Source organism: Taurulus bubalis (assembly GCF_910589615.1).
Source record: "Taurulus bubalis genome assembly, chromosome: 8".
Classification (NCBI taxonomy): domain Eukaryota; kingdom Metazoa; phylum Chordata; class Actinopteri; order Perciformes; family Cottidae; genus Taurulus; species Taurulus bubalis.
In genome coordinates this window covers 15491794-15514408 of record NC_136596.1, presented here as the reverse complement: position 1 = coordinate 15514408, position 22615 = coordinate 15491794, and the positions used below count along the sequence as shown (strand labels likewise).

At 40.8% G+C, this 22615-nt stretch overlaps 1 protein-coding gene across 1 annotated transcript; it reads right to left on the bottom strand.

Moving 5' to 3' along the window:
- Positions 1-2801: 2801 nt before the first annotated feature.
- Positions 2802-22170, bottom strand: mfsd3 (major facilitator superfamily domain containing 3; the record flags this gene model as incomplete). The annotated part of the gene is made up of 5 exons (XM_079222812.1): positions 2802-3008; positions 5300-5409; positions 7574-7674; positions 12714-12861; positions 21471-22170. 5 exons carry the CDS (start codon positions 22168-22170, stop codon positions 2802-2804), a joined length of 1266 nt encoding a protein of 421 aa, XP_079078938.1.
- Positions 22171-22615: the final 445 nt, after the last annotated feature.

Here is a 22615-nt window from a genome sequence, read left to right as displayed (position 1 = left end):
TCCATCTTGTGACGTTGCGATTAGCGGATAAGCCTTGGCACGGCGTGAATGAGAAGGCCTATCCTTTTGCTGTGCGATACAGGTATAAAGTTGGTGATGTGACCAGACTTGTGCCCCAGCCTGATTGTTAATGACTGAAACTGAATAGCTGTTGACATAAAAGAACACCCAGCCTTACCCCTCCATATAGGGAATCTGACACTGATGATAACAGCTGAGGAATTCACACATGAACAAAGACAAGTGCCCTAACAATAATTTCCTGATCCGTGTACTGTGATAACACAATACCTTTCGGTGTAAGGAAGGCTACACTTTGCTTACAGCACATGCCTGGCAAACTGAGCCAGCGTCTCTCACACTTGGCAACAAGTCTTACGCATTTCCTATAATAACAGTTATCATTCAACAAAGTTCACAGTCGACATGTGAGGCAACACGCAGATCAAATCCAACAATCTATCACTACAATGGTAGCCGTGGCAGGGAGGGTGGCCCAGAGACACGCACTCTCTTCACGGGGGGTTTCTGCCAATCTGACAACCACAGTGGGAGGTCTAACTCATCAGCGCTGTAGGATTCAGACCACTTGTCTACCTTTCCTTTCTCTCTCATCTGCACACAGGCTTTAATACAGAGCTAGCAAATGATGTGCAATCAGTAGATTGTTTATTCAGAGATGTGTTTTTGAGTTTTTAAAATGTAATTTAAGGGTAATGTAAGTACAAATACAATTATATCAATATATATTCTTGATGATTCATATAATATCATACTGCTTTAAAAACTGCACTGTTAAACAGACGATGCCCTCCTTCCTTTTAAACAGCATATGCCGACACCTCAACAAGTATGGATAACACAATGAGGATTGGGCTTTTCTTTTCATGGGACTTTTCAAAAGACACTAAACTAAACAGGTCTCTCACTCTTAAAGCTCACTCTCTTCTGAGGACAAATCATAAGCATCTGTCCTCGGACACTCCCTCTCTATCATCGCATCGCCACTACACAAACAGTACGCCCAGATAATGAGGCCGGGGGAGAAAGTGTAAAGTGGAGGTGTATTGAGGGGCTGTGTAAACTGGCCTAATCCTCCTTCACAGCATTTGTTGTGTCATTAGAGCTGTATGGGTTTGTGCATCCTGTGACACGGGCCCTATTCACTCCCGTAGCCCTCAGTCAGTGCACTGCTGAGACCCAGTGTTGTGTTCGGAGCAGCTATAAGACGCAGTGGATTTTCTAAAGGTGGGAATGTCCTCAAAGACCACACAAGACCTCTCCCATGGGGATAGAAAAATGTGGTAAAATCTGGTGACAGGAGGTAAATACCAGAGGTCACACACAAAAAGACCAGAGTCTAAGATTCACTCAGCAGCTTTATTTTTGTGTGCAAATCTCATGGCAGAGGACCTGGCTACATGGATTAACCGGTAATGATGTAATATGGCATCCCTTTATTTATGTATGTGGATGAAAGCAGGTTTATTTTGGCAAAATTTGCTTAATACAAACCTATCCATCCTTGTTTCATCTCCAAAAACAATTTTAAGACTTCATTAAGATTTAATTTCTATGAATACATTCACTCACAGAGTCTGGTGAAAACAGATCATTCTATGCTGCTATTTCATTCAAATTTGAAGCCTGGAGAATTATTCTACATAGCGCACAGTGCCATAGAGAGTTACAGTATATTCTATAGTACATATTATTGACATAAAACACAATTTTCCAGTGGTATTGGTCTTTTAAGTTTTACAAAGAACAAAGTTATTATCAGCTTAATGAAAAGACTGATTATTTGATGAAAACCTTAGACAAGATGGTAACATGCAGTGTGGAAGGCTGAGGTTTCCTACAAGAAGTGGGTGCTCAGAATTAAGGAGAAAAGGATTTTACTCTGAAAAAACAGAATAAATGCTCCTGATTCCAACTGCTGTACTGCATTTTGATTCACTTTTAAATAGATGAACAATGTTTGCACTAACTGCAACTCTACTTTGGCTAACTGTTGTAGCATAGGTAATATAGTGTATGTATTGCAACTATTCATTATGAATGAGTGTATGCTCTACTTGGTGCAGCTACTGTATACTGTACATTTGCCTCCTGTGTATCATACCATACAGTGCTGATACGAGGTAGTAGAGATTCATTCATTTAGAACTGTAAACCATACAACTCAGTAAAATTGACTGACATATTTAAACACAATACAATAGAACAAGCATCACAAAGTAGCAATATTGCTTTTGGCTAAAGCTCTTATTGCTGGCATATTTAAACATTAGAATGGCTCAGATGATGCAAACATTTTTCCGTTAGTACTTCTCAACTCTCAGTAGAGTATGACTGTACGTCACTGCCAATTCATCACACCGATCAGATACTGTCCAGACAACTCGTTACTCAATGTGCTCATCTGTACCTACATAGTATCTTCAAGTTTCCTCGCATTGCTGCAAATACTAAGACTTTTCTAGACATTTAAAATGCGAATAGATCAAATGTAAGGCCAGTTTTGCCAGTAAAATGACAATTGTGCAAAAAAAAAGAAAAAAAGAAGCACACTCTGTAGTAGAGTATTTAACCACATGGCTGATTTCTCCTTAAAAATGGCAGAACAAGAAAGTCAACTTATTCATATTTTTTAGACTGAAATTATTTACTGAAGTCTTCAGTGTTATATTTATCGGAAAGACCTTTGAGGTGTCTGAATACTGGGAGTCAAGTTATTTCAATACATTTTCAGCACCTGCAGACACCCCGTATCAGGACCTTTCACCCTGATCCTGATCTCACTTGGGCTGTTCTTTGAGCTGGTGCTCCCTGAGAGCACCAGTGAAGGTAGCTGTCCACACGTGCAGGGCTGTCCCGGCGGAGAGGGTGAGGAAGAAGAGGAAGGCAACTTGGAAACCGAACCAATCCACCACGCCTCCAGCTAGAGCGCTAAATGTCAACTTCCCCAGCACCTCCAGAGTTGCCAGGAAACTGTAGTGGGTCGCCTAATGGAGAGAGTAGAGTGGGGAGGAAAAGAGGGCAGGAATGATGAGAAAAGAGTAAGAGGAGGAGGTAAAGGAGCGGGAAGTGAGCAGAGAACAGGACAAGGAGGAAGGAGAGGGTTTGGAAAATAAAGGCACATTGTAAGTAAAAGAGGGAGTAGCAGATGGGAAAGTGGAGGGGTGACACTTCATACTATCAACTTATCAGTTGATGTTTTTAAACATGGAATACAAAATAACAATAACAGACAGAGACTAGAATAAAAGTGTGATTTTCAAGAAGAAAACAAAACAAAGAGAACGGAAACTATTGAAGGGGGAAAAATAATTAAATAAAAGAAGACTGGAAGCCTGAAAGAGAAAGCGTGAGATCGGGGCCTGAGACGATGGATGGAGGCCAAACGAAGAAGAGTATCTGATCCCAGCCTTAAGGCGAGAGAGAGGGAAGAGAGAGATTTCCTAATCTTACCTAAACCTCCTCCTTCTGCCTGAGAGCACGGCATTTAGGTGAGGCAGGTAACCAAACAAAGCTGAAGGTATCTGGCATCACCGAGACCATTGCCTGAATTAATTAATTCTTTAGGATTAGGACTCTTTTCTTCATAATAGCAAAAGCCTTTACTCCATCAAACTAAAATTGATTTAAATTGTAGGTAGTTCTGAGACATTTACATGCATACATTACTCTTCTGCATATGGTATATATTTAGTGTGAAACACTAACCTTCAGTTGGACATTTTTCTGGTTTCACCAGGTAAACAGCGTGGCCATTGTGATCCTTCGCTACTGTACATCCACAAATTATGCCATGAGCATCTTTTACAGGGTTAACAATGTTTGTTTTGCTGTGCACCATTTTCTTTCTCATTATAGAAAAAGAGCTGCAACAATTGGTCGATTAATTGATGAGTAGATTTACAGAAAAGGAATCAGGAACTATTTCGATAATTAATCAATCGTATAGTTCCAGCTTATACAGCTTTTTGTGAGGATTTGTGGATTTTATCAGTTTTATATCCTTGTTAGTTGAGCAAATTTGTTTTTTATTACCACTGTACAGACAAAACTTCACTATTTTCAGATTATGTAATATATAGATTACATAATTTATAAAACAAAATGTAGTTACCACAATCACTACGATCTGTACAGAACATTTCAACTGAAAATTAAATGGTATAAATTCGAGGAGAGGAACTGGTGGTGAGTTAAGACTACTATGGTCTGTACACTGAGGGAGAGAACTTTGAGATCCTGTGTGACCACAGCTAAGTGGAGTGCCTTTTTTCTGAGCAACTTGTTTAACAGATTTGGTTTCTATCTCTTGGGGATCGTTAACAAGCACTCTTACGATCAGCTTTCTGTCACTGGATAGCACTACCTCCAATAACACACACATATACACACAGTGAGCGCAGGCGAGCTAATGCTCCCCCTCCTGTGTGCGCATACACACACACACACACACACACACACACACACACACACACACACTGATTCACACACCGACACACTAACAATCAAACAGTATAAGTGTCATGAGAACCTCTGAAATTAACGGTGGTTCTCTCTGTCATTTATTTTATCAGTAACCAGATCCTGATAGCTGTACTACAGCCTGTGATTTGTTTCCCCTTTCTACTCCACTTTAAGAGTGACAGCAATTTAAATGATAATTTGTCACCTTCAGAAATTGACTGAGTGACGAGTGAGTGGCTGTGTGAGTAGCGATCACCTCCAGGCAACGATGACCCAGATATGACGGGGACACAAGGAGTTATGTTAAAGAGGATAAAACGAGAGAGTAGAGGGAAAAGTCGGCGAGCGTTTATTAAAGGACCCCAGAATGACAAAGAAATAGAGCGAGGTGGTAGGAGGGACAATTCCGGAGAGGGGCGGAGGGGTAAGTGGAGGACAACAAGAAAAGAAAGAAGCAATAAATAGAAACTGTGTCTTTCCAGGTGGAAACAGCTGATGAGAACTGACAGGTATAGGTGACGCTAGGTTTGGTACTGTATGGTGAGGATTTCCCTCTCTGACAATCAAAGGAAACTACCTAAAATTACATAATGGCACAATTAAACCAAGACAGAAAGAGGAGAGAAGGGAAGGAGGGAAGGCAGAAGAGAAGAAAAGAAAGTTTGTGTTGTCTGATGAAGCCACATGAGATGACCTAACACCAATTAATTCAACAATTAATCCCAAAAAGTTTGTGACAAAAGATAAAAATGTATTACATAACAGCAGTCTCTGTCTCTAGGCTATTGGCTGGTATGAATAACATGTGCTTTACCTGAATGCTTTCCTCGGCCCTCTGAGTGCAATGCATCATGGTAGTGAAGGTGAGCGTGGTGATGAGCCCGCCCAAAAAGTGTTGAACACTCATACTCAGGATGGCCATACCTGAAATACCGAACACACAAAATCAAGCAAAAACAGACACAGAACGTCTTAGTGCAACTATTAGGTTTTTCTGAAATAGGCAGAAAACTATCCATTTTACATTGTTTGCTGCTCTGTTCGACTTCTCACTATACCATTCTATGTAGAAATCAAAGTAGAGAGACAAAGCAGAAAGAAACGGTAAGCTGCTGAAGTGTCTCCTCTCCGTTCTCATACCACCGCCAACTCCCCCCCATCGTCCCCAAAACACATGTAGCGTATCCTCTGAGGGGAAGTGGCAGAGCGGTGTTAGTAGGGAAACACAGAGGAACCACAGAGCCTATCTGTCTCTGCTCCCGCTAACACTGAATTATTCACTCAAGCCGCCAGAGTTTTTCCCGAATAAGACTCTTCAGTCAGCGACACAAGACTGTTGGAGTCACACAGATACACCGACGGGGGGGGGGGGGGAGTTTTCCTGAAATCTTTGTTCTGGGTTTAAAGTAAAGGGAGGAGAGGCCTCAACTTTCAGTCTGAGAGGCTTGATAGGGGAACAGACAACTCAGACGGAGATAAAAGGCGCAGATATGAATCCCAAAAGCTTTGCGACTGGCTGTGTAAAATAATCATATGTGTCATTCAGACATTAATAACGGAATGGCTCTCTGGAGAGAGAAAGAGCACCTGTCTATCAATGTCCTCTGCATCATCAACTCTCGGGCTGTATTAGTGTTGAACATCTGGCTCTAGCGTTAGGTCAGTAGTTCCAAACCTTTTTGGCACTGTCTAACAATTTCTGTAATTTTTTTAATGATAATCTAGCATTCATGTGTGCAAAAGTGAGAAAGTAAGCAATGGTTTTTACTTCTCTGTCTAGCGCTCTTTTTTTCCCCTACAATTTCCGTCACTTTTTCTGTGTACAAAGGAGTGCATCACTGTGAAGGGCTTCCAGGAGAGAAAGTGTGTGCCGTAATCCCCGTATTTAAACAATTACTATGCATCTTACCTTCCGACATGTTGTATAAATAAAGATGAAGCAATGTCTTATTGTGTCAGCACATCACAGCTTGAAAATGTCAACATGTACTGTGAGTAGAACTAAAGAGGGATTTTGCCTTTATGAGAATTTATTCATTTTTAGAGCCTGAAGAGGTGAAACTTTTCAAAAGAAGTGTGAAAGAAAAAACATAATTGTATGTAGAAGAAATATGTCCTTCCTTTATTTTTAGGCCAACTGTTTGACAACCAACCAGACAAGGAAAGGCGTCATTATTTCTATTGTGGGATTTAGAGCTTTCACTGTGAAGGTAAATATCTATTGCACAACTGTGCTGTACAGACAATTTACTACCTTCCAGCCAAGGCGACAGAAATCAGCTGACATATTCCACTAGAAAAAATGGACAACGCACGCTTTATGTCTTAAATGTCTAGGGGCTGAATACACTGACAGGAATACCACAGCATAAGAGCAAAGTAGTGAATGTCATAATGTAGTCTTTGTTAAGATTGTCAGAGGTGTTGGCTCAACTATTTTTGAGAACCTAGTTTGTTATGTTTTTGAGTGTCTTTCAGTCATTGTTGCAAAAGCATTGTTGTGACCATTGTTCCTCTTTTCAAATGCAGTCTTGCTGTGTTTGGTGTATAGCATAGTGATTTTGTTTAGCCTTTTGTTATTCACCACATTACATAAGTCTGTAGTTTTTATGACTGATTACGGAGCATATTCAAACAGTGGCCTTTAAAATGTTGATTGCACTGAATAAACAGTTCTTATTCTCAACAAAAGATAATTTAACCTAATCCAACTATAAGATCGTGACTATCCTTGTGTGTTTATCATAAACTCACAATGCACCTGTACATTAGTGACCTAAAGCTGTGTTTTTACATGTGTTGCATGTTAATGTGTTCATTCAAGAGACTGGCATGTGGCGTGCTGATACACTATTCATGGGAAAGAATGAAAGACTAACAGGGTCACTGTAACTTCTGTTATGAGTGTTTACAACACTTGGAGAGAGGGTTTCTTTTCTTGTTTTTTCTGCTTGTATTATAAATACACCAGAGCACCAACACAAACAGACAACCTGGACTACATAGGATAATGGCAAATGGTAATATGTTTTCTAACTGGGCTCCAGTTAAATTGCTGTTGATGGCTGTATTTCAGTCAATCTCTCACCTTTCATGAGTGGTGATGGCTCCAGTATAGTGAGTAGAGAGCTCTGGAAGACCATGCTGACGGTTCGCAATACAAACACACGACGCATCAGAGCCCCGATGCTGCGGAGGGAACAGCAAACCAGCCAAGTATTAGAGATGTTCAACAACTTTGAGGTACGAGTGGTATTGATAAACTGTGTGAAATGTGGTGACAGGGGATCAAGGTTGATACATTTGGAGACACTGTGCTTTTTCTTTTCACGTTACACACACATACATGCGCTGTGTGCATGTATGTGCTTAAGTAAACAAGTCCCCAGACACTAATTGATTCCCTGTTAGTGCAAGAAAATCATCCCCCTGTGGGTTTGGTTTGTGACGTAATCAATAACCTAAGGAGATCCCCAGCATGAGGAAGATAATTAATCACTGTTAACACATGCACGCACACACAAACACATACAAACGTTGTGTGACATCAGGGATTAACGATGCCAATCACTCAGAGGATGCCTGCCACTCAAAGGACTGTGTGTGTGTGTGTGTGTTTGTTTGTCTTTTTGCATGTAATTATCTATGTGTAAAAAAAGCTGTGAGGAAAAAGGATCTTGTCACACAAAGCAGGGTATCTGATTTAGTTGGAAAAGAGCACTGAGTAAAAATAATTTCAGTCCATGATTGAGATCTAAAGTTCAATGTTTTTCTCAGCTAAATGTACCTGTGAATGTAATCATCCTCATGAGATGAGGCCCTGATCTGTATTTGGCTGAGCAGTAACCAAACTGTGATCTTTTGATGAATATTGATCTCTAAATGTGTTCCCCCCGCCCACTTGAACCAGGTATGCACGGATTATATGGTATGAGCTGCAACTAGCAACTACTTTCATAATTGATTAATTGGCAGATACATATTTTGTATTAATTGTTTGTTCTATAAACATCACAGAACAGAAAAAATCGCGATGAACAACAACCAATGGTGGCGTAAGACTGTCTGACTTAAATACATAATGTGACATTTAACATTTGTTTTTTCTCTAACATTTGCTCAAGTGACTCGAGAAAAAATGCTGCCTATCTCCAACAGAAACACCCAGTCACTCTCAAATACCATGATAAAATAAATAATCTGTGTATGGGATTAAAAATTAACAGATTATTACAAACAAATATTTTCAAAAGGCAGCAGAAGACCATATGTGGTGAACACTTGCTTTGAATTCTGAAGAGATTTTCAGTCTCTCTCTATCTCTCTCCCTCTCCCCCCCTCATCAAGCCTTTCCTTACCTCTCTACTGGAAAACCAATCCTGCATCATTCACATGCTAAAGGCATTCTTCTCTCTGCTCCTTTACCCACCTTCTCAATGACAGTCTTTCATATCACGCACTCTAGAGATGCTGAGGGAGGGGTGTGTGTGTGTGTGTGTGTGTGTGTGTGTGTGTGTGTGTGTGTGTGTGTGTGTGTGTGTGTGTGTGTGTGTGTGTGTGTGTGTGTGTGTGAGAGAGAGAGCGAGAAAGAGAAAGATAACCTGCCTGGCTGCCACCTCACACGGGCCGGGCCCAGATAAGAATAGCCATGTTCTCGGGTTGCCAGTGGCAGTTGTAAAGGGGGTCATTCACTGACCACTCAGCCATTTCTGATGGTGGGGAGTAAAAACCTTCCAACTGAGCTTTTAGAGGTGGGACTGCGGCCTGGTGGACAGCACTCTCTCTGTGTGAATGTGTGCGTGTGTGTGACAGAAAGAGGGGAGGAAGGAGACGTGTTCATCTGACACTGGACGGTTCATACAACCAAATACATCCATTTTATCAAATAATCTAGAACAGAGTTGTTATATATTTTACTTTGCACACAATTTATTTTGCTATTAGATTTTTGATTTATGAAATATAAAAATCAACATCAATTTAATTTTCTAAAGAATGTAATTTTTTGAATAATAAGTAAATAAAATGGGTGGAATAATCATAATTCTTTTCAATGATGATACAATATCTCAGTTGATTGCAAATATATTTTTTACGATTATTATAAATTATTAACTTTGATTCATCAGCTGTCATTTAACATATACTAGCCTAACATTACGGTATGGTTGACTTTTAAATGTTCTTAAAGGAATACAAATAGCAGTTCCCACGCATTATTTCCCAATAGAGACACCAGAAACTGATGGCAGAAACTGGAACCAGTAAATACTGATAGACAAACTGAACTTGACACTCCAAAGACTGATGAGTCGAAATGGCGTTTGTGCAGCTGACCCTCAGAAGTAATTTTGATGTGTTTTCTGTCTGTGTGAACATTTTACTGCCTTTGCAAGTTACAGATTTATTTACAAGGGAGATGGAGAGAAAGAGTGAAATATTAAAAGCCAAAGTATAACAATGACATTGTTATACAAGTGCTTTTCCCTCAAAAAGATGTTGCCTTTGGAGGCTTTCTCTGTGTTAGCTAGTGACACATTACATGAGGAGAAAACTTGGGAGCCAGCTGGGAACACCACACAAGGGCAAAAAAACTGAATCCAGACAGAGCACATGGTAACTGACACATAGCAACAAAAAGGTAAGCATACAAATACCAATACCACAAAAGGCACAAGTTCAACTACAGTATCTCTAACTCTCTTATAGTAAAATGGCTACATCGCAAAATGTTCTTCTACATGTGGATGGAAGGAGAGAAAGATAGTTGGATGTTTGTTTAACGCATAACATGCAATTTCCTGGCACTATGGGTCTCTCATTTAAAATCGTCTCCAAAACAACCGGACCAGGTGATAGAAATTGGTAAAATTACTGATTAAAGAGGTTTCACGTTAAAAATCAGTGTTTCTCCGACGCTGTTCAGTGGACAAACAAGCCGAGCTGCCGGTAACTCAGGTTGTTTCTCTGATAACTTAAGATCCAGATGGCCGATGACTTAAGTAATTCATCCCATTAAAACACTGGTTAAAGACGACCAAGATCTCAAACGCGTTTTGTAAAAATTAGGCTTAAAACTTGAAAAAAAAGTAAATTTATGACAGCTTATGGCAGACAACCACAACGCTATGGCATGCGCGAAGAGGATATGACACCATTGGCAGGAGACCAAATGAAACAGACTGTTATGCATGATTAAAATGACGTATTTCTCTACATTCGAAAATTGTTGAAAACATTTGAGATAATATAAGCACACAGCTCAACAAAACATATAACATAAGACTACTTGTTTCTAGATATTTTAATGCGGGAAATGTACATATTCTACCTTTAAGAGTACAATAGCACACAGTGTAGCAACTAACAAACTATCATCTAGAAAGGCATTGTTGTTATTCATAGCTCTTATTACATCACACTGGCCATAGGCCGGGCTGTGCTATGAGGTGATCCTAGTATAAGCAGACATAAAACCTTATGCAACAATGGTCAGCCACAAAAAGCAGTGTCAATGTGCTGAAGGGGAAAACATGTAAAGGTTAAATTCAATACTAAAACAACTTGCTCTCGAAACATCTTGCCTATAATGCCTGCTCATCAATATTGTAATTCTGCATTAACCAGATTTGTAACACTGTATACCTTTGCAAAAACACCCCATTTAAAATAATAAAAATCACCATATTAAGTCAAATATTATATACTGCCATTTGATATATTAATAATACTCTTAGTATCTTTTTTTTAAATTTGAGAATTGAATTCAAGTACATTTGCATGTTGCCTCTCTGGGATCAAACCCTGAAGGGTGTGTATGTGTGTGCGCGCGTGAGTGTGTGATGGATTGGCTGCTCATGCTGTTCACACACCACACACCAGACACAGGGGGTCCCTGAGCTCTCAAACAAGGCTATGTTTACTTAAATTACTGTACACAGTCAGACAGGCAGAAACATGCACACACACAAACAAGAGCCATGAAGAGCAATACAAAAAAAATTGTGAAGAACAGGCCCAGAGTGATGAGGAGTCTAGAGGTAAGAGGAAGCAAGCAAGCTTGGATGAAGAGCACAGAGTATGAGGCTGTAAGATACATGTTTCTGTTGTGCTGTGGACTGGACTTTAGCAATCCTCACTTCTTTCTTCCTGCTGGAAACTAGTTTCAGTCTTATGACAGCTCGTTTTCACCTTATTGAGTCTTGGCTTGTTTCTAAAAACTGTTACATTAATCTTCTAAATGTGCATATGATGTCAATAAATCAAACAAATCACCTGTAACCACCGGGGCCAGTCAATGTTCACATTCATGTGCGAGTTAAATTTAAATTAAAACGGCCATAGTAATTTTTGGGGGAAGAAAGCACCAAATATTACGTCCATCTGTGATTACTCCTAGTTTCATAAGTGTCATAGAAGGGTTTTTGAATATTGGCCAGACAAAACAAGATATTTGACAGGCATTTATAAGCATTTATTTACAGTTTTATGTACCAAATGATGAATGAAGTAACTGGCAGATGAATCCATAGTTGAATTAACTGGTAAATGTTACCTTGTGAATATTGGACAACGCTATCGAATATATGGATTTAATGACTTGCAAAATATGGGTACTTTCACAGTTTGTCGTCTTTGAAAGGCCTTTTATAAACTCTTAAAGGTGCTAAATACATGATTGGGAGCATTTCTATTGCCTCTCAACGGCTCTTAACATGGCGAGGGCCGAGCAGGCGGCTCACAGCTATTGGTGCCTACAGCAGGACAGGGCTAGTAGTGTTTACTTGAGGGGAAACGGAGGGTTTGTGATACGCTTCCGTGACAGCGCTATCAGCTGTAAACGCCATATGAGCACAGTGCAGATCGGTGGCTTTGAGCTAGCCCGTGTGGCAAGGTCACGTGCACTAAAAGCATGCTATGTCAACCGAACAGGGAGAAGGTTGGATTTCAACACACAGAGAGGTAAAGCAAATTCATTCTCTGCTCAGGTAGACATTAGTAATCTATATGTTTATATAGAAAAAAACAGTTGCTGCTATATTAAAGCTCTGAATATCTAATTTAGCACCTTTAAGGGAATTTTCCCCTGAGCACCAAATGCATTTAAAGACCCTGCAATATGATGCCACTAAAAAGTTCAGAGTCCCAAAATACTACTGCCATTCAAAAATCGATCATGGTGAAGCCAGTGATAACCTGGTGAGAATAGCGGTGTTGGTAAAGGCTACCTGAACTGAGCGAGCAGCATGCCTCCCAGGGAAGACCCACAGATGGAGAAACCCATGGCGATAACGCCATTCCAGAAGCCGAGCTCCCTGGCGGTCATGTGATGATCCAACAGGAAAAGAGGAAACATGGTCACTGCACCCTGCTCACCTGTATACATAGTGACAGAAGAGACAGGTGGACAAAGAAAGAAGAGGAGGGAAGCAACAGACTTGAATGAGTTATTTGGTCAGATATGATGATGATAAAATATGCAATTGAGACAACATGTATTATGTACTGTATCTCTGACTAAGCATTACTATTTTTCACCTACAGTAAATATGTGAGACACTTCCCGAATACACACGCCTATTCCAATCACAGTCAAATACGATGAGGATGTTGTACCAATCTGTTTAGCCTGCAAGACTGAACAACATGGTTTTCCTGAGATTACAACCGCCGAATCAAATACAGCACACCGACACACGGCGCACCTAGGCCTATTCCTGGAAAGTGTCAATAATAGATGCCTGACAAGAAAAAGAATACCCTCAGTCACTTTATCAAACGGGGCCTAGCACTTTTCCTAAAGCACAAAAAGGAAAACACAACAAAAACACAAAAACTTCCACAGATGAAATAGACCTCACAAAGACCTTTCAGTCAAAATAAAAAGTTTCTGTCAGACAATAAGACTTTCTCTGTGTGGCGTTGAGTGTGGGGGTAATGTTCTGCTGAACATTACAGTAAAATATTCAGTGGTGCCAACTATACGCCATTATTATATTAATGGAGACTGACTTCAGAAAGACAGTGGGACCAAGGAGCTGCGTGAGTGACAGCTTGGCTCCCAGACTGCTGTCAAAGACGACGCAACACAACGCGACGACTCACTCACTCAGTCAGTCAGCCAGGAGACAAACAAAAATAGAGAAGGAAGAAAAAAAGGCAGATGAAACAGACTGAAAAAAAAATGAGAAAGCCGAGAAGCTCCCAGTGATAGGGAGTGCAGCAGTAGAACGAGAGTGTCACCACTGGTGTGACAACCCAGCAGAAACATGGCGTAGGCAATTTGGATTCTCTGTGTAGGAAACACTTGTCTCTCACTTCTGTCACTCAGGTTTCACTGTTGGCAATTTACATATAGTTAATAAAGAAGAGGATGACTATGTTCAAATTGGTCACAAAAGGTAAAGCCAATAAGATGTTTTTCTTTTAGATAAAGTAAAAGAGGAGAGTCAGAGGTAATTCAAATCACCCGAGATGTACTGAGCAGTATGTATTTTCACTATGGGCCAGGCAATAAACAAAATGTGGGTATTGTAATGTAATTTTATAAATAAGTCACATAACGGCAACATGTCTACATTGTACGCCTTGATGTATTCAAATTTAAGATAATAGACTTACAGTACATATTTATAATATGTCATTACTCACCCCTCACACCCAGTGGGAGCTGCACTGATCCACTTACTGTGCAATGTTCACATTTTAATATCTGTCATCCTCTGTGCTGAACTGTTATGAGCAGCATCAACTTAGCCGTAACCATATTCGTCATAATAAAGTAAACATTGGCAGCAGCGGTACCCATGATGCCTGGGTTGTTTACCCATGGTTCTGTGCTCCCATTCCTGCCTGCCTGTTGTTTAGCTCAAAGCTCAGAGCTTTCACAGTCCTGCCTTCAACTAATTATTTCTTTAAAGAGGGGGGTTGGGGGAGGGCAGACAAACACAAGCAGGCTGATTATTCCTTTCTATAAATATTCTCAAAGCAACAATTGTCCATTTCAGCAGGGATTTCATTAGACATCCGCAAAGATTAAACAAGCAGAATGAAGGGGAAGGAGAAAAGGGTGGAACAAGAGCGAAGGGGGGAGACGATGAGAGATACGGAACGGAGTGGGTAGAAAGAGGGAGGACGAAGAAAAAGATAATGTGAAAAAATAAAAGGACTTTTTTTTTTTAAAGGGCAGAGAGAAACGGCAGAGATTTAAAGGGGCAAGAGAAGAAGAAATATATGTAGAGCGGGAAATGACAATCATAATGCATTTATCTAAAAAACTAAAAAAAATATGTTGAACGACTGGAGAAAAAGGAGCGCAACATGGTATGGAGAAAGCTCAAGACAGAGGAAGAGGAGGGGGCAGATGAACAGAGACACTGTTAGGAGGTCAGCAGACAGCAAAGAAAGACAAAACTATTTAACATTAAAAGAAGTCCTAGTTTTTTTAAAGGTTCTTTATGACATCAAGTCATAGACTTTCAAGCAGGTATAGTGGGGTCCACGCACCGTGAAATCAAGACAACTATTTTATTTTCTGCAAAAGTGTGGACAATTTTTTATTTCACTTCATATGTTTCTATCTCTGTCTTTTTCTTCTTGGTTTTTCTTCTGACAACAATTCTGAGGTTGTTGCACTTATTGTTGGCGTCCATTGAAAGACTATGAATGTAGAATTGGATTGAAAAATGCATCGTCTCAAACCTAAAAACCGGACTGTCATTTCAAAAGCTCATGAAAAGTTGACATTTTGGAGATACATGGTTATAGGACGACTTAATGTTACGCAACACGGTCAATCAAATCTGATCAAATCATGTCGACAGTCCAGATGAGAGAGATTAGAGGAGTTTTTCAGTGTTACTCATACAACATAATATTATCATATACCATGAAATTATGTTTTTTTTCTTATTTCATCACAAATAAGCAATATATTTAATGTTATGGATAAATGTTAAAGATTAGAAACTAGGTTTTCAGACGCTTTAAGGGGTAAAGTGAGAGAGAGAAAAAAGAAGCAGGGTTGTTTTATTCATCCAAGTTATGAAGGGCACTTCATGGCAACATTAATCACCTGTTAACGGACAAATTAGTACAAGTTTAGCAAGATGGGTTTCATCAGATATCGTCTGATTGCTTTACTGAACATAATGAAACCGTTTCATTGGACAAAATAGAGAGGGGTCACTGTTTTAGCAATGCAAACAGAGCTAAAGCTGGTTTTCTCCAAGCAAACCTAGCAACGACTTTATGAGAAAACTGTTCTTAATTTTGCTAAAACACTACCACCAACACTAGCAAAAGTTATAGTATAGCCCGCCTTGGCTGGTCTTAGTTGTTTTAGGACAGTTATTCAAAGTTATCTTGATTAGTTAAAAAAGATTCTCCACATAACACTTCTGTCCGTATGAGATGGGGGAGATGGCCTGTGAGTATGTGTGAATGTTGGGTGGTAAAAGCGATCAGAGTAGGATACGGGTGAGATATGGGGGAGATGAGGGTGAGAGGTCGACAAGGACAGTGAGGTCAAATCCTGACGTCCGTGCTGCAGCTTAGACAAAAGAGCTGGCAGAGCAGGAGACATCACTGAGGACACTAAGTCACCCTGCCGAACGATATTATCACTTCCTGCAGAGAGCACGGTAAACAGAGACAGGTTCATAAATACTACATGTTTGAGACCAGCGTACATACACAAACACACACAAATGTTTATGTGCATATACCCCCCCCCCCCACACACACACACACCTTTCAGCTCCATGTCAAAGAGTTCTCATGAACATGTTAAAATACACTATGCATAAGCCCCTTATTACCCAAGCCTGCTAGGTTACTGGGTGGATTTTGTTTGTTCTCAGCGTATATTTTTTCAAATATGATGTAATATTTATATCCATTCTGGGTCTCAAGAGTAAATATCCCCTTAATTTAAACAACAGATGTAGGAACTTGCATTATGTCTTTTAAAAAGGCACTTTGGGTTACAGTAGTTTTTCCTACAATATTGTGCATACCAGTGGGAAGTGGCATTTGTTGGTTCGATTAAAAAACAAGATTTTAGTGTTTAATTTAAACTAAATTTCTCAGTTTATCTGTGATCCAAAAATGAAAGAAGAAAAAAACACTACATTAAAATTTACTCAAATTTGAAGGATTGGGTCTGCAATTGATAGAGATTGATTGAGACACAACAAACTCAAGAAAACAATTCCTAAAGTTACTAATGTTTTCTAATGCTATCAAAGCTGTGTTTACATCAGTTGTTTAATGCAAGTACAACACACAACAAAACGGGTAAATATTTGTGATATATTATTCGTTGATATAAGCATGTAATGGTGCTTTTTTTAACCATAAAGACCGTAAATCAAATTTGGATTGAGCTCATTAAGTGAGATTTATGTGGCCAAAAATGTGGATAAGACTTTAAAACACCCAGAATGATCTTGAACCTGTAAGTTTCTGCATGGACAAGAGTGATTTCTATTGTCATTTTGCTCCCTGTCTTTCTCAGGGCACCATGTGGTGGTTGTTCATTTATTCATCTCTTCCTTCAGCCTCCCTCCCTGCAGTCCCTCTTTTTCCCTCTGGAAAATACCCAACACTCCCTCCCTAAGTTTCTCTCATCTCTCATTCCCACTCCTCCACCTTCCTTCATAACTCAAAACTCCATGACCTCCCCGAAACCCCCCCCCAGCATGCACTTCTACTGGCGCCCATGTCTCTGAAACGGCTCTGCGGACTGGACTGTAGGCTTTATATCAACACCAGGATGTTTGGTTCGAGTGCGTATGTGTGAGTATTTGAGATGAGCAGGGCAACATTTTCTTTCATCATTTGTTTTTAATTAATTAGAGACCCAACATATTTGTACCCTCAGAGCAGCCCTACAAACAGTGCTTCCGAAGTCTTCCCTTCACCCCGTCAACCTCAACCTTTAAATTTTGCATCCAGGCAAAATGTAGTCCCAATAAAAAACGTGTCAATTTAATTTTGAAGGCTGTAATTTCTGGTACTGTTGAACTGTATTGCATTACAATGAGAGTCATTTCTAATATTTTGTCAAACCCATTTATATCAACGAAATGTGTCTAATAAACTGATAACTGGGTGTATTTTATCATTAACCATTGTAGTTGCCTTTTTTGGAGGAAAAGGTTATGAAGTATTAGAACAAAGCTTTTATTTTTTGTGTTCATCCATCCATCCATTCCTCCGTACACCTGGTCAGTTCCCAGGGAAAGCCACCATCAGGGGCCACCTCTTCTCACCATCATTCACATCTCTTGTCAAACATACAGGGTTACTGACCCCCTACCTTAGAAAGAAACAGCTCTGACGTGTGCAACACTGTGGCATCACTAGCGATGACTTGTTAATTCCTAATAACAATATGAGAACATTTGAGGACTAGCATGCAAAGTGTTCTCAATTCAATGCATTGAATGTGTAGCATGTGCAACAGTGGTAAAATAATGATGTTCCTCAAATTGTCAAATTAGAGTAATTAACACTTTGCACTATTGTAAAACGATAACGAGGATTGACACAGCTACAACGTGTTTTAGCACAGAACTGAACAGTTTGTTTTCTACATATGACAACAGGATATTCAAATGTTCGTATCCAACATTTGAGCTTACCTGTATCTCAAAACCTATCATTTGTCCATTTCTTGACATTTTCCGCTTGCATTTTCTCTCCAACCCCCACCCCTCCGTCCGTCCGGCCCTCTAAGTCCACCCAGACAGTTCGCCCATCATGCCTGTGGCCTTAGATGGCACAAGGGTCACAGTTCAGACACGAGGCTCCCGGTGATTGGCCACTGTGTTGGACCCAACGCAAACTCAGAGTTCATTAGGGATAGATGAGGGAGAGGGGGTCTGTGCTTGTGTTTGTGTCAGTGTTTGCTAAGCACGGGGGCGGGAGGGGGGGTTCAGACAGGCAGATCACACAAACATACCCACACACCCCTTGAACAAAAACAATACTGTCTCACATAGGCAATTATGCTGGCACATCCAGGCCGAAGCTAAAATATTACACGATATTTCCCCCCCGCAAAGATGGGAAATATTTAGACTGCTACAACAGGAATATGTAACGAGTGACAAGGGTCTTAATGAATCTACTGAGAAAACACTAACTACTACAGTAATTATTGTTGTAATCATGAGCATCAGCCGATGGTGAGTGTTCGTGTGACAGAGAGAGTGTTGGGGGGGTTGCTCCCCAGACAGATTAGGGGGTCCAGTCAGCCTTCATATTTTGTCTAGTAGTGTCGTCTGCTGGGACTCATCCGATTACTGAGCCACTCTTAAAACTCTCTCAAAAACACACACACACACACACACACACACACACACACACACACACACACACACACACACACACAATCTAAAAACAAAAGGCATATACATTCAGCACATACACAAGTTAAAGCTGTGCAAATATGAGGAGACAATTATATTCCCACCACCCACATACACTCTCTCACACACACACAAACACACATCAGCATGATGCGCTGTCTTCCATTTCGGTTTCTGAACGCAACAGACACAAAGACACTCTAATCCTTACATAATCCCCTTCTGCTACCAAACACCGAACTCTGGTCGTATCAACTCTCTCCCACACACACAAAACTACTTTCAGTTTTTTGTTTCTTATTGGAACCATCTCAGTCATATACAACACTTACTGCATGCGCGCAATATGCATTCAAACTAACATTGTCCTCTTGTTCAAGTGCCTTAGGTTTGTACTTTTATAACGGAGACATTAAAAACAACGGTTTTATCATAGCAGGTCCTGTATTTTCAAATGTACATACAGGACCTGGTAAGACACAATAAATTGTGAAGTAATAATAACTTCCCAAACTTTTCCAATACACTCACTCCTTAGTTCGGTCTTCATGGACACACCAACAGAGACATCTAGTGGTAGCTCTGGGTCCTACATGAAGGTAGGAACACAACTAAATAAATGTTCACAGTGGGCCAAAGGGGGACCATTTCAGGAAAGTTTTCATTGCTTCAAGTTTCTTTTCTTTTTGTCTGCCTAGTCTGTTAACCGAAATCAAATGAGATGGAAGTGCTCCGATTTATTCTTTTCCAATTTGTCCTTTAGTGCTGTCCATCATGAGCGCAGTCTGTGCACATAATTAGAGCTGCAAATTTGTTTTGATTAATCAGTTACAATTTAATTGAGTGGGCTGCATGGTGGTGTAGTGGCTAGCACTGTCACCTCACAGCTAAAGGGGCCCAAGTTCAGTTCCCGGTCTGGACGGTCCCTCTGTGTGGAGTTTGCATGTTCTCCCCATGTCAAGTGTGGGTTCTCTCCAGCTTCCTCCCACAGTCCAAAGACATGCAGCTTAGGTTAATTGGACTCTAAATTGCCCATAGATGTGAATGGTTGTCTCTCTATATATGCTCCAGTGACCCTGAATAGGATAAGCGGTTCAGATAATGGAATTGATTAATCGTTTCAGTCATTTATCAAACTCCGAGCATTTTCTGGTTCCAGCCTCCAATGTGATGAATTGCTGCTTTTCTCCGTTTTACATCATTGTACACAGAGTATCGTTGGACATTTAAGGACATCGGCGAGAAAAATGTGACGGACATTTGTCCCTTTTTTGTGACATTTCGTGGATCAAACAATTGATAAAGAAAAGTATCATCTAAAACATAGGTCAGCAACCTTTCCTATCAAAAGAGCCATTTTGCCTTTTTGTCCACCAAAGAAATGTGTCTGGAGCCGCAAAAGCTATTTGATATCACAGCTTATAAAAGTAGTATATATAGTCATATTAATTATATTTACAAAAACTATAGTTTGTTGTATTTATGACATTATAGAACAAGAATAAAGACAATTTATTAACATTGTATTGCTATTTTACCTGTTTATAACTATCAAACTATCAAAAAAATAGTCATGCGTCGGCCTACATTAAGGCCAATTAACATGACCACTTTGCAGACTTTAAGTCCTATCAATATTTGTAGCTCAAGTGGCAGAGTGATCATCCTTGAACCACAAGGTAGCAGGTGCAATACCCACATGAGGTTTTTATTTTAAAACGCATATCTTTTCCTACGTTCACACTGAGCATCCTGACTCCGCCACACTCCCGAGGACAGATCCGTCTTTACTAGCGGACGCCTCAGTGTCTCATGAGCTGCCACAGAACCAGCAGCAGTACTGGAGTTTAGAGACTTGATCCACTTCCTGAAAGTCTATTTACTTTGCTCAGTTTGCTGCAGCAGTTGAGGAATCGCTCTTCTTCCCTCTTCTGCAGCTTGATACTTTTCAGCAGATGCTGTGTGCTTATTCTGGAAGAGTCTTTCAACATTACATGTTTTGTTGTTTGATCATTTCTCGCCACATATCAAGCAGACAGGTCAGACAGCAGTGAAAGCAAATTAATCTCTACTTTTCTCCGTGACTTTTTTTAATTTTATTTTTATCAGTTGATAGTTTAGCGAGGGCGGAGCTCTGGGAATCACGAGTAGCCACCTGCAGGGAAAGATGCTTGACAGCGACGTGACAGGATGTGACGCACATTTTAGTAAAACAAATATTTAAAGACAAATGTTATTTTCAGTGACCCAATATCACCTCAAACTAGGAGGATAGGAGGAATTCCCTTTGAAAGATTTTCCACTTGGCACTTCCACTTATTTTTTATTTCTTTTTCTTTTTCTTTTCCAAAGCCTCAGGGAGCCGCAACAGAGGTGCGAAAGAGCCGCATGCGGCTCTGGAGCCGCGAGTTACCGACCCCTGATCTAGAAGCAGCCCTAAAAACCAAGTACATTTTAATCTGGAAAGTTTTAAATATAATATCAGTATTGGTATTTGGCCCAGGCTGCAAAGATATACAAATAATTAATTAAAGAGATGTTGGTCTCCACTAATTGAGTAACTTCATGTCAGGTCATCATTTCAAGTGCTTGAGTATTAGTCGGACTCACCTAGTTTGTATGTCAGCACATACAGGACTGTCCAAGGGGTGCCCGGCACTGCCAGCATCTTCCTCCACACTCTCCATGGCCTCATAGCGTCTGATCCCTGCCCACCCCTCCTGCTGCCATCTGCCTGTTGGCCCCTCAAAGTCTCATCATCCAGCACAGGAGCCCCCCACACAAACAGTGCCACACCTGCGTATACAAATGTCAGCAGCATAAACATCCAGCTCCATCCAGCCACGTCAATCACAGCCAGCAGCCCACCTCCAGCAAACACAGATCCAGCTTTATAGCCAACGACTTGGGCTGTGTTGCCCAGGCCCAGCTCCCCGCGACCTTTCAACAATGCCACTGCAGCCCCGTCTACAGCAATATCCTGGACAGAAGCCAAGGAGTTCATGACCAAAAGAGTTCCTGCTACTCCCCAGACATGTGCTTCTGGGGCTAGGGCAGCACTGGAGAGGCATGTCAGAGCCAGCCCAGACACTGTTCCCACCAGCCAGCGGCGCTTTGTGCCAACCCGGTCCACAAAAGGGGCCCAGAGCACCTTGAGGACCCATGGAAAGTAGAGGATCTTGGTGAAGCCAATGCGAGTTAGGGAATGACCAGCTCCACGCAGGTAGACAGGAAGCAGGGAAGACTGGAGACCGTAGGGGATGCCCTGGACAAAGTACAGCAGGCCCAGGAAGACGAGTTTGTCATTCATGATCTAACGCTACTTCCACGAGAGAGCCTCTAATTGAGCGAACACTGCAGCGGGCCATTGGTCAGGTCATTGTTGAGCTGAAAGGGGAGCTCCTCAAATGGACTGGCTGACCCAGATGAACTGATCGATCTGAAATGAAAAGACAGAGTGTGAAGTTCAGAGCTGTGATGCTGGAGTTGCAGTCTTGTTAAAGAGGTCATGGGGTAACTAAAGACACTTACAGCTCCCGCAAGCAGCCTTAAAAGGAGTTGCGTCTACACTGCTTTTTTACTGCCTCCGACGCCCAGCTCAGTTATCGGTCACGTTAACCGGGGCTACCGTTAGCTCCTCAAAGTCAAATGACTTATGGACACAAACACGCTCAATACCACGGTGTCCACGTGCGTTTTCATAATTTCACTTATATTACAACACAAACGTGACTTTGTGTCGTTGACATTTTGCT